The 12829-nt window shown below is 48.1% G+C and overlaps 1 protein-coding gene across 1 annotated transcript in view; it reads right to left on the bottom strand.

Moving 5' to 3' along the window:
• Positions 1–11303, bottom strand: part of LOC142579677 (CD9 antigen-like) — a 111494-nt gene extending 100191 nt beyond the window's left edge. The window contains exon 1 of the mRNA XM_075690119.1: positions 11060–11303. Within this exon, the coding sequence (XP_075546234.1) occupies positions 11060–11125 (66 nt within the window). The 5' untranslated portion in view covers positions 11126–11303. The remainder of the gene's footprint in view (positions 1–11059) is intronic.
• Between the last annotated feature and the right edge of the window lie 1526 nt (positions 11304–12829).

Here is a 12829-nt window from a genome sequence, read left to right as displayed (position 1 = left end):
CCGGGGACGTCGACCGACAACTTGAACTGGTGGACTGGGCGGAAAAGGCCAAGCAGGCCCAGGGCCTTACTTGAGCCCAAACCCTCAGCCACGTCCCTCTTTACCCTTCCCCCTTTCAATAAAGTTTATCACCACCACCACCTAAACGGAGATAGCGAAACTATATAAGCGCGATTTTCGAATCGCAGCACGCAACAGCGATAACGAGCAAACGCGTATATACGCTTAGACGAAGGTAGCCACTTCAGGCTTAATCCCGGCTGCCTTCACCCGAAGGCGGTGTTTAATTGCTCTTTTTTCCCCCCTACTACACACATGTTAGCGGAGGAGCAAGTAAAAGTCAAGTCATAAAAGAGAGGCATATAGAGAATAAATGTGACTTCATCGATGAGCGGTTCTGCAGCAAACAGAGATAACTATTATAATTAAGCTACACGCGTGCAAGTGCTAGACGACAAGGGCGGGCTTACTCGACCGGAAGGACATTTTATTTTCTTTTTCCCAAAACAAAGTCATGACCAACGCTGCATGCACACCGCACATGCCCGACAAATGGCTCCGAGCCAGACAACGGCAGCGACTGCCAAGAGTCGGTCCATGGTGCACACGAGCTGTCGGGAGTAATTTGTCACGCACAGAAAGTTAACACCGTCCCCATTTGGAGTTGCGCAGCTTATTCCCCCATTGGCAAGAACCAAAACTTACTACACGTTGGAATGAGAACCGCAGCAAATCTAACAGAATCTAACCCTGAAGCACAGAAAGTCATCACGACATCGCTGGTCAAAGCGTCCCGTTTCGAACGGTGAAGAAGAAGTCGACCGGCCCATGCGAGACCGACCGCTTTGAACGTGCACTTATGAGGAGAATGGTACAAGGGTTCGTAGACCGGAAGAACTAAGAGCGAGATGAACACGCCCTTCACCCAACGATCCCCTAAACCACACATCCTTTTGACACCGGATCCCCAACAGCGACCGAGAGCCGTTCGTTCATTCATTCGCCGTCTTTCGAAAGCACGAGCCCAAAGACACGCCGCTGTCTGACCGAATTCCCACGATGCCCGCGCAATCCATACCTGTCGCGCAATACATACCTTTCCCGGGAACGCGTAGGAACAGCAAGCAGAAATTCTGAACAACTGCGGTGGAAAAGAATCGAATCGAAGAATACCTCGGCGCATGTCTGCGAGCGTGAATTCCACCCAGCACACCGTGAAAGGCAAAAAGCTCTAGCGGTATTCATCAATGTCGCGCCTGCCTTTGTGAGAGTGGAGCTATCCGCTGCTATACAGGCAGGTATGTAGGACCCGATCGCTCGCAGAATACCACGCACGCGTCGAAACTACGGGCTCACGTCAGAACGGCCGGGCCACAACTTTAGGGCGCGCTCTTCTCCGTCGCAGTTGTTTCGGCGAACGCAGAAGACAAATAAAAATGAATTTGCAGTTGATTATTGACGAATGAAATACGATAGGGACAACACAGAGTTAAAGGCACGCACAAACACACACACGCGCACACAAAATAAGTATCGAGCACGAGCTATCCGAACAGTGGGCGCACAGAGAGAGAGAGAGAGAGAGAGAGAGAGAGAGAGAGAGAGAGAGAGAGAGAGAGAGAGAGAGAGAGAGAGATGCAAAGGACAGAAAGGCAGGGACGTTAACGAGAGTTAAAGCCTCCGGTTACTTGTAAAATTTACAAAACCGTAAAAAATGCAAATGTAAGCCTACAATCATACAGTCGTGTCGATACAGCGCCTTGTTCTGTCCACCCGTGTTGTTCACCTTTATTATTATTATTTTTTTCTCCCATTTCCTGCGTTGTGCACTTAGTCACCGCCGCCGAGGCAGCGCGAGCTGTAAGTTGAGAGCACGGTCCCGCTTGATCGCGCTGTCCGAAAACACGGAAGGGGGGAAATCCGCTCGTGTGTTACACAAACCTCGACAGCAGAAAGATGCGTGACGAATTGGAATTCCTCGCGTGGTGACTACCATCGTTGGCCGTTTTCCCGGACTGGCGCGCCTCCTTGCTCTCCTCCCCCTGGCCGCTGATCCATCATGTGCGCGGCGCGAGGAAAGCGCCCCCGGCGACCCCTCTTCCCCGTCTTCGACGCCAGAAGCGGCGCGAACGGCGGCCGCGACCCGAGCGTCAGCGGATGATCCCCTATCTGGCGGCATCGCGCGCGCTCATCGGGTCGTGCAGGGACCCGCGCTGACGCACGACACCCCCGGCTGGCTGGCTGGCTGCAGCATTTCACGCGCGCGCATGCTTGAGCAGTGGGTTAACGTTTGTCGCACGACGGTTTCGCTCGCACATTCGGAACACCTGCTGAAGAAAACGTGAAGGAAGTGGGCCGCACACATTCGAGCGCACGACGCCAGGGGCCCCGAGCCCCTCGGGCAACACTGAGGCTTCTTTTTTTGCGCTTCACCCGCACACTGCATGTACTATCGCGCGGTGCCTTAATATCTCCATGTTTCTTTTTATTGTATTATTTTTTAAAAATTTATTGTTGACTTCGAGTGGCTTGCATTGTAACGTTGAGTAAACGAACGATTCATTTCTGCACTGGGCGCCACGTGTATGGTATCGCTATCGCCAGTGGTATCGCTATATTTATGTTGTTTTTTGTTGTTATTATTGCGCCTAACTTTATCTGATGTATCGTGGGTTTATAAGGAAGCCCAAATGCATGTACATGTTAGTTTGACAAAGGCTGGTCCACCAACCGAAACGTCAATCAAATGTACTGTGCTTATTGGAAGTACGTCGGACTCTTCTTCAGTTTACTACTGGGGCCAGCGTGACTTCATCAGCCATAGCTATATTATATATATATATATATATATATATATATATATATATATATATATATATATATATATATATCGAGTCTCTCGGTTCTTTTAATTCTCGCTTATACAGAGCAGCGCACGAGTAGGATCGCGCACGCACACCGAAAACGCCGAGACGTCGGGCCAGAGCCCGAACCCTCGTCGCTCGTATTTCAAGTCTCGGACGTGGCGTTGGTAAAACCCACACACATAGGACGCGCAGCATGCCACCTAGCCGTAACAAGGGATCGCGCGTAACGGGCGAAGACAGAGAGCCAGACAACGAGGTGGTGCGGCGCGCCCGGTTGCCCAACAGGCGCGGAAAGAGACACGCGAAGCACACAGAAGCCAAGGTACCGCAGCTGCCGACGCTGCGTGGAACGGCGCCAAGGCATCGTCCTAAAATACGGCACCGGCGGCGAGAAGAGCAGCAGGATGCATCCATCGAGAGGAGGGGGACCCTCCGGGGCGGACAGGCGCGGCGGCCTGTGGCCCAGCGAAAGGCAGACAGAAGAGAGGCGCGACACCGAGAACAAGGGCGTTCAGACACACACGCACGGAGAGACGAAGGGAGAGGGAGGGCCAGGCTCGGAGTGTGTTCCGGCTGCATCATGCGGCGAGGACTCGAGGAGGTCGGCGTTCAGGGTCGCGGAGCAACGCACTCCGGCGTGGGGGAGGAGGCGACGGGAAGTGAGGGGCGTAGTGGCCACTCCGCGCTGGCGGTGTATACGTACTTTTATTTATGCGGTGACGTGCATACTACATACATACTTTTAGTAAAGCAATGAAGGGGGCTAGTTGGTGAACGTTCATGGTTATACTGCGCTCAGTTTTACAAACCCGATATTGAGGAAGGGCAGGACGTGGACGGACGCTCCGTCCGTCCACGTCCTGTCCTTCCTTAATATCGTGTTTGTAAAACTGAGCGCAATATCACCATGTGCATACATACTGCGTGGCAGCGACAGTGGTGCCACGAGGAACTCTCGAGGGACAGCGAACTGCGTGCTACAGACACCGCAGCCATCAACAGTCCCGCACCGAACACGTGATGTTACGGCACGCAGCTATTAAGAAGAGCGGGCGCAAATTAAGACACGGACTAAGCAGACGGGATGAGCGCGAACTTCTACTTCGTCTGCGCAGTATGTCCCAATTTGTGCCCCTCTTCCAATAGCTACGTGTCCCCAACTAGCCCAACAAAAGAAGTAGCCCTATGTTACGACACGGGCGCAGCACAGATTGGTTTGGTTAGCTCTTCCCTTAGTGTAATGGCGCAACATACACACGCGCGCACACACACAAACGCGCGCGCACAATGAAGAAGGAAATCGGGCGGCAAAGTCAGTAATATAAAGAATTTTTTTAGAAATGTAATTTGAAATTAAGCCCTAGATATTTTTAAAAATTGGCCTTCAGGCCAATACAAATATACAGTGAATAATACGTATATATGCTATAACTGCTACCGCGAATAAAAATTTGAATGTGCAAGTGCGGGCTCTACACGCGACGCAATTTAATTCTTTCCATTCGAACGCGCGCAGCTGCGTGTTGAAGAGGAAGATGATAGGCACATGTGACGTCTCTACATCACTCAAACAGAGAATGTAAAAAAAAAAAAAGCGGAAATTTGTTCAGTTTCCGAAAGTATGGTGTTCCCGTTAGTTTCCGACGGCAGTATGAACTCCTGCTTTAGCAGACGTAGCCGCAGTTTGTGGGAGTCACAGCATTCAGTGCGAGAACTTCAAGTTGGCGTCGCCATCAGTATTCATTACCCTCCGACGCCGTTTTTCGGGAATACTGACGCGCCGCTGCCGGCATGAGAGATGCCGCTTTCGGTATATTCTATAGAAGTGTACGTATACACGCTGCTTCCCTATATAGTTTATCTTACCGCATACCCTCTATCCACATATCATATACTTTTAATAGGCGCTGTCATGACGCTTACACTTCTTTCCCCGAATTAAAGTGCAGCGAGAGAGAAAAAAAAAAGAAGAAAACAGGGTGACATATCGATCTCACATAGAATGAGAACACATAATTATCTCATCAGGCGGCTGTTTACACGAGAAACCGCCTCTGTTTACTTACCAGAAGCGACGCGCGCGAGCGATGGCGCTGCCTCTATTTTTGGCGTAAAAGAAACAAGTGGTTTGTATCCCGCTGCACTGGCCACTCACGACGCGCCTCTTGACATTTCGGATGGCCGTGGTTTGTTTAATCGATCCCGCGGGGGGTTTCACCACTCGGGAGCGGCGAACGACTTACAAGGAGGCGTTTGTATTTTATTAATGTTACTTTACACATTTGTGAGGGGCCGGGGACCGAGATATAACCTCGGCGTGGGTGTGTGTGTGTGCGGGCTCAAAAAAGAAGAAGAAAAAAACACGAAGAAAACGACCCCACCAAGTAGAAAATGCGAACTCCTAAGCGCTTTTACGTGTTTTTGTTCGCCCCGTGTGATGCGCTGCGCATGATAATTCGACGTCGCGCGAAGCACCAGAAGCAAACACGTTTCGGACACAGAATATATATATATATATATATATATATATATATATATATATATATATATATATATATATATATATATATATATATATATATATAAAGTTGGCTGGCCGCGAAATGAAATATAAAGGGGGAAAAGAGCACTTGTGCCTGGAGTATATGAAGTGCGGCTGCTGTGTTCCCGCAAAGCGCGACGAGAAAGCACTTCGCTAATGAACATATAGGGCCATTCCCAGGGCGCGTTTCCTTGGTATAGGCGTGCAGTTCGGCTCACGTAAAGACTAGAAAAAAGAAAGAAAGAAACGGCCTTGCAATACTGTCTCTTCTCGCAGTGAACGGCACTACAATGTGAAAGAACCAAAAAAATGCCGAGCAATATGCATGGGGAAACCGCCTGTACAGGCCCAAAGGCTTCGTCCAGACAGCTATCTGCGAATGTCAGGTCAAAGCTTTGGGGTTAAAAAAAAAAAAAAAACACGCACACACAAAAACGCATTTAAATAAGGCAATAACGCGCCACAGCCGTTTTCGAAAATAACAAAATCCGTTTTTCCGATTGCAGACGAGTGAAGTGTGTGTATATATATATATATATATATATATATATATTACATGTCTATCACATTTGTGCGCTATTGAAATGAGAGATCGCTCTAAACGAAAAACTCAGGGACCAAAGACACGCGTTCCATGCGTGAATGGGTTTTGTTTATCGAGAAGAGTTAGACGGAGCGACGCACAGATGGTAGTTCTCAAACTTTCGCAATCTTCGTGGAGATTAAGCAACGTATCGATATTGTACGTCGAGTACTGAGGAAACATACTGAATGGAAAGCAGGCCAGAAAGAACACTAGAAGAAAAACGAGAAAGAAAAAAGAATAAAGGGCTGCGGGCGACGCCATATTAAAATTCCCCCACCAGCTTCGCCTGACGCCACGGATTTCGATATAGTCTGCTTGGGGCTGCTCACTATTTCAAAAGATGATTCTGCCTCAAAAAAACAAATAACGAGAAGAGTGAATGAACCTGCAGGACAACATTCCCGTACGTTCCTTGCAGTAGGAGGAAACGAATGTGCGTAAACAACACGCCACAACTACGTTCTTCAACCAGTTTTGGTGGCAAATTCAAGGAGGGAAGGTGGGCCTATCGTTTTCCTTATCGAAAGAGTAATTTCTTTGTTCCACAGAAGAAGCGTAAATGGCGTTTTGTCGGGTGCACATCCAACATTACAAAGTGTTTTGGGTAGCATTTTACGCCCACCGACTCTTGGATTTTTGAAAGTGTTTTAGGTGCCGTTTAAGGGCCTTGGACTTTTCCAATGCGACCGAAAGGCGCGGGCCTTGGTGAAATGAATTTGATTAACGTTTGCACAGAGGACACACATTTTGTGGGATGCATACTCACTTCATTAACGATTTACTTTTAAAAAAACCTAGGAGCAAGAGTTCAAACTGAAAAGCAATCCACTGTTTCTGGATCACAGTGACTTCTCCAGAGACTCTGCTCTCACCAGTTTCGCCTGCTTCAGAAACTTGTCTGAGTAAACTTGCTGAAATCTAGAGCATGAGGAAAAAAAAAAAAAAAACGTCTGCGTCGGTGTGACACACAATTCGCACAAATTGTGGACAAGGCTCCCGTGGGAAAGCCGAAACGTGAAAGCGTTCTTAAATCCTTTTGGTCGGTCTCCTGGCCCTTTCCTTTTTACCAAATAAACTTGCTCATAGTATATGGTGGTTTCTGCTGCCACAAAATGGCGACAAAAGTACACCATCAAACTTTCTTTACTGTATGCATTTATTCTTCCTTTCTTTTGCAATCTTGCGTCAGGCCCACCTTTCACCACCTTTATCACATTTTCGCACGCAGAATCGATCTTTCGTAACACTTGCCGCAAACATTCGTAAAATCGCAAAACTAGCTTTAAAGTTTACAAAGCAAAAGAAAGAAAAATCGGGAGGGTTGGTTCGGTACGACTCAAACCTCACTGGCCGTGTGCTCGCCCTACCCGTCGCGGAGGCTCATTGGATGCACGATGTTCTGCCGCTCAGCTCGAGGTCCCAGGTTCGATACCCGATGGCGGCGCGGCCACATTCCAATAGGAAGCGGAATGCGAGAAAAAATAAAGCTTTGGGCGCACGCCAGGGTACATCACGCGGCCAAAATTAACACGCAATCCACCAACTTACACCGATGATCCTCGGCATAGCCCGCTGTGCAGTTCCGGGGGCGATTTAAACCCGACAATGCAACGTTTTGTAATGTTCCCCGCGTGCTACCTGTCCGCGTGCAGCCACCGCCATGCACAACGCCATGCAAATAAGTGTCAACGCATCACATTGTGTGTGTGTGTTGCGCTAACTTCTTCGTAAAACTTCGGCCCCACTTCGCCGCGTTCGTCGGCAGGATTGCATGGGCGAGCGCGGAGACGGACGCGAAAAAAGTCGAGATTTTTGAAGAGTGCTTCGCAGGGATCGCACGTTGTGAGCGTCGTCCTGTGCGTCGAACACGCCCTTCCGCCGGCTCTCAGCTGTGCGTGCAAACTTCCCTTGCGCATCTCGGGCACGTCGCTTTTGACACACGCTCCGTCTAACCGGAATGGCGGCGCGGCAACATAATGTCGCCGCCTTTCACATATTACATAGCAATTCCTCCAACACGTGCTGAGCGATTAAATGCCGTTCGCACAAAGCGGGAGTTCGCTCTAAGTAGGGGGTTACAAGAACTATCGAAACGCAGAAGGGAAAATAAATAAAAGAGGAAAAATAAAAGAAACGATGAGAGCTGAACGGATGGCCTGCTCGCGGCTGCAGACGGCGGTTGAACATGCGTGGTTATGGTGTAGCCGCCCTATAATGGGTGGCAGTGCAAAATAATGCACCACACAACGATGCCGATATCATACCTTGCGCCGTTCCTAACTCCGCCTTAAGCCTCGTTCGCTCTTGAGTTTGGAAGAAAAAAAAAAAGTCATAAGGTTCCCAATGCTAAAGCCGCCGACTCTGCGAGTGCCCTCCCATTTAAGCGATTTGCATATCGCGGGGCTCCAATAAAAACGCCAAAGCAAGGAGCGAACAATACGTTTTAGCAAGAGAAAAGCTCTCAGGAGCGGTCTTAGCGTTTTACCGTTGTTATACCTATGATGATGATGATGATGATGATAAATGATGAAGAAGCCTCAATGACCTATCCTTGCCACCCTTCTCGCTTTTTTTCTTCACCGCAATCAGTTCAGCGCAAGACATAGTGAAAAACATATATTCGTTAAAGCGACACAGCGCTGTAATATGAAAACGCAGGTACCTATTGCAGTCGGATACAACTTAAGGATACAACTGCAGTGAAGCCCCGCCCACGCCCTCATAACCGCCAGCCACTGTTCCTTCGCGAGGCTGCAAATAGTTCGTACTTCAAACTTTCTTTGTAACCTAAATAAGGCGGTAACCACAAACATAATATTATAAGCGCGTAATTTTATACGTTCTCACTCGTCTATTCTAGTGTAACGGTGCATGCCTAATTCTTTATTGAACTGAAATAAAAAGCTTGCTTCGCTACAACTATTTATGGTCAAGTTTCACTTTAGTTGGCAGTGAATTTTCATGAGTAAAAGCATGTCAGCAGTGGAATTAACTGTGCCGCGGACTTTTGAAGAGTGAAATGCACAGATTACATGCACTTTGTCCACGTCTATTGCACATCTCATCGCTTCCGCCGATGAAAAGACTTTTAAACAGCAGACGCTCCGGAGCTATCAAGTACGACGTCATCTTGAAATGGTCGCATGACGACGATTTTGTTTGCTTCTGTGATTAGCTGGCGGAGTAACACCACCCCGCGCGGTCCCTGTTCTTTGGTTGCCAACTGCTGTTTTCTTGTATTTTTCTTTTAGTAAGTAATAAGCTGTCAACACAGTCAGATATGAGTGTTTAATAATAATAATAATAATAATAATAATAATAATAATAATAATAATAATAATAATAATTTATTTTTAATGAGGTAAGTGCATGCTGAAGAAACCCATCTGAGTTTTCACGCAAGGACGCCTCACACTTTGCAGTGTTTCAACCAAAAAAGGAATATAAGCATTAAAAAAAAGAAAGAGAAAGAAAGAAAGGCAAGCAAGCGAGTCGCTCAACCACACGCGGTCGTATGTCACACGCTCTTGCACGGAGAACGTGCAGCAAGGGTACCACGTGACGAGGCACCGCGATGTCCAGCAAGAAAAGTGCGCAACACAGTCGCAGCAGGCTGCGAGAAAAAAAAACTAAACACGACCGAGAAGCAGGAGGGGGGGTGGGGAGAAAGATGGCTGGAGAACGTCAGCAGCAGGCGAGCGCCCGTCGGAAAGGCACGCATCCACAAGTGCAAACATCGTCGTCCAGCGCAAGGAAGCCGCGGCTCGAGGAATGTGGGCACCGCTCTCCGCATCTTGATGGCCTCCGGCAACCGCCAACAATACCGATCGTGGAGCGCGGGAGAAGCGGCGAAAGTTCGACGGCACCGCGAAGGACGCAACGATATGCACCTCACTGTTATTACGGAGGCGGCAAATGGCGCGCGCTACGACGATCCAGAGAGCTGCAACAGTCGGCGGTCAGGTTCAAGGTGCATTCGAACAAGTTTCCTGGCCGAGCGGGCGAGTCTCCGCGTTCTTTTTTGTTGCTGCCAGAGGTCCTTGGCGCAACGATGCGCGCAAAAAGACAATCGAAATGCTCAAACGCGGAGAGGAGTTCCGAGGTTCAGTTCGAGGGACATATTCGGGGGGGGGGGGGGGGGACAAAATGTTGCAGACCTTACTAAACTTCAGAACTGCACGGCAGGGAGCTTAGAGAAGAAAAAGTTTAACTGTACTACCAGCCAATTCACTATGCTCCTGCAGTTAACGATTAAAAAAAAAAAAAAAACGAGATTCACTACATCGTTATCGCCGTGAAAGGAGGAGGGCCTCCCGAAGCAGCCAAGCATGCAGCGGGCCCCATGGAGGGCAAGTCATGCGTCCAGTGTTCAGATTATATAACAGACAACGTCTCCAAAGTTCAGAAGTGAAAGCTGTGAAAGTATACATTGAGCAGTGTCTAGACGCTCACTGCGTATGTTTGCAACGCATGCAGGGGCAAACATCCTATACCCAGGCAGTGAAACACGGGAAACAAAAAACATGCAAGATTTTCGTTTCTTTCTCACTATTTTTTTTTTTTTGTGTGTGTGCGTGCGTGTGTCCCGTCAAGAGATATTCAGTTAGCGGCATAAAGACTCGCATAGGATCCGAGGTTTGCATCGTACAATATATCTCTATATGTGGACACATATCGCATCATCAAGTCCTGTATTTATTTCGCTTTTTAAAAAGAACAGCTGCATCTGAATCAAAGGCATGAGTGCACGCCCCACGCTTTCAGTACGGTGGCAACAGCCTAAAATAAGGAACGCGCCGGCACTGAGTTGACAGCTCCGCCGGATCCTTCGTTTCTGTTCCAAGAAGTAACAATATACAAGGCCTGGCAAATACAATACAAATACAATACGTGGTCGCGGCACGTTCCGAAAACGCGCGACACACTTAACCGAAACGTGGGACGAACACGAGCCGTCAAAGTGCTCGGCGGCACAAGGCGCGATGTCGGGTCGGCTTGCTGTCGCGACAAAACTTGGGCGGCAAAATCGGTTTGCGCTCATCTCCGGTGCGCGAGGCCACTCACCCAGAAAAGAAAATTGAGGATGACCACCGTGTACTTGAGGCAGGCGTAGCATCCTCTCAGTGCCATCTTGTCCTCGCAGAGTAATGTAGTCCGCGCGGCTCGAGATCACACACAGGTTCGCAACGTCGTCTCGAAATCCCCTCGTCGTACGACTTATCGCCACTGTTTCCAACGCGCGCACGCTCGGCAAGTTTCCTCAGGAAGAACAAGAAGCGAGCGGCAGCGACTGCTCCTCTCCTCCTTTGCGCCACCGATCAATAACGGTTTCTGCGCATGCGCGCGGCGTCCGCCTCACACCTCCTTTCTTCTTGTTAAAACAACGCTTGCGTTTCTCGTGCCTGCATGAGAGAAAGAAGGTAACTAGACTTACAACGCAATCCACTACGCCTTATTGGCGCTAAGTACCACACGAAGCTAAGTCAAAGCGCGTGATAAGCTCTACAACAGCCATGGTGGTAGCTGGCGCCGACAATTGGAAGAGCCATGCACTAAAAATTCGCCTGGTTAGGTACGTAAAATACGACATGCTAATTACCATAGACAGTGTGATAGACCATGGAGCTTGTACTGATATTGTTTGTCGAAACGTGGTAGAAATAACGTTAAATTTCTACACCTTCGGCCTCCGAGATTCTGTGGCGCGAAAGCGCATACAATCTTGGAGGCCACAATAGTTACTCAAAGCAGCGTTGATGCAGCTTCCCAGATGGCGCCACTTGACAGGTTTGGCCGTGTAAAGTATTTTACAGGAGGAACGCGATGCTCTAGGGCTTGAACAACGTTCGAATTCCCTAGGTTACAGAAATACAAACACCTAATCCCTAGGTTACAGGAATACAAATACTTAAGGGCTTCGATCAAGGAGAAAAGTGAAGTAAGCGCGTGCAAATACACACACACACCGACGCCTCCTTTATTATAATAAATGAGGCGTTCTTTATTATAACGTCATTATAATGTTATTATAACGTCCTTTATTATATTTATTATAATGCCTCCTTTATTATAATAAAGGAGGCGTTGCACAAACACACACCTATTCAAACGGGGGAAGTAGAACACAACACATGGCGGAAAATGATAGCCATTCTCCAGCGCCACATTTGGGAACAACTTTAGAGGCCCAGGGCCTTTACTTGAGTCCGATCGATCAGCCACGTCCTCCTTTACCCTTCCCCCTTTCAATAGTTTACTGCCACTACCACCTATGTAGTGGCTCTTAAAATTTTAGCACCAGATACAGATCGAAAGTCTACAAGCTAATGCTTTAAACTACGACAGACAGAGCAGGTACCAACAGCATTAATAGTGTGCAGAGAACAGGTACAATGGAAGCTAGCTATATATCATGTGTAAAACTGTATCAAAAAAAGAAATCATCATAAAGGAAGTGTTTTACCACAATTCCAAAGGGTGTGTGCATTGATCAAGGCCCTATCAAGTGGCCCATGACCTTGTAATTAATAAAACACTTACTGTGAGGATGACAATTCATGCATAACATCTTGAAATGATCCAGAAACCAGTGAGCATCTTTCGTTGGAATGCAACCTTGGGTATACATACAAGTCTCCGGTGCGTACTGCCTTGCGTATGAACGACACTAGGGGTAAATACAAACGGACTTGTGGTTGAGACTATACCAATAGTGGTGGCACTCAGGTAGACGAAATGCACAGTGACCATTTTGCATTGCAGTATGTATACCGACTTAATGCAAGAAATGTTAAATTTTATGGCTTGTTGCTCCTAACAATGAATCTAATGCAG

The sequence above is a fragment of the Dermacentor variabilis genome, chromosome 4 (genome assembly GCF_050947875.1).
Source record: "Dermacentor variabilis isolate Ectoservices chromosome 4, ASM5094787v1, whole genome shotgun sequence".
Lineage (NCBI taxonomy): Eukaryota > Metazoa > Arthropoda > Arachnida > Ixodida > Ixodidae > Dermacentor > Dermacentor variabilis.
The sequence above is the reverse complement of the archived record's forward strand: the minus strand, read 5'-3'. Positions and strand labels throughout refer to the sequence as shown.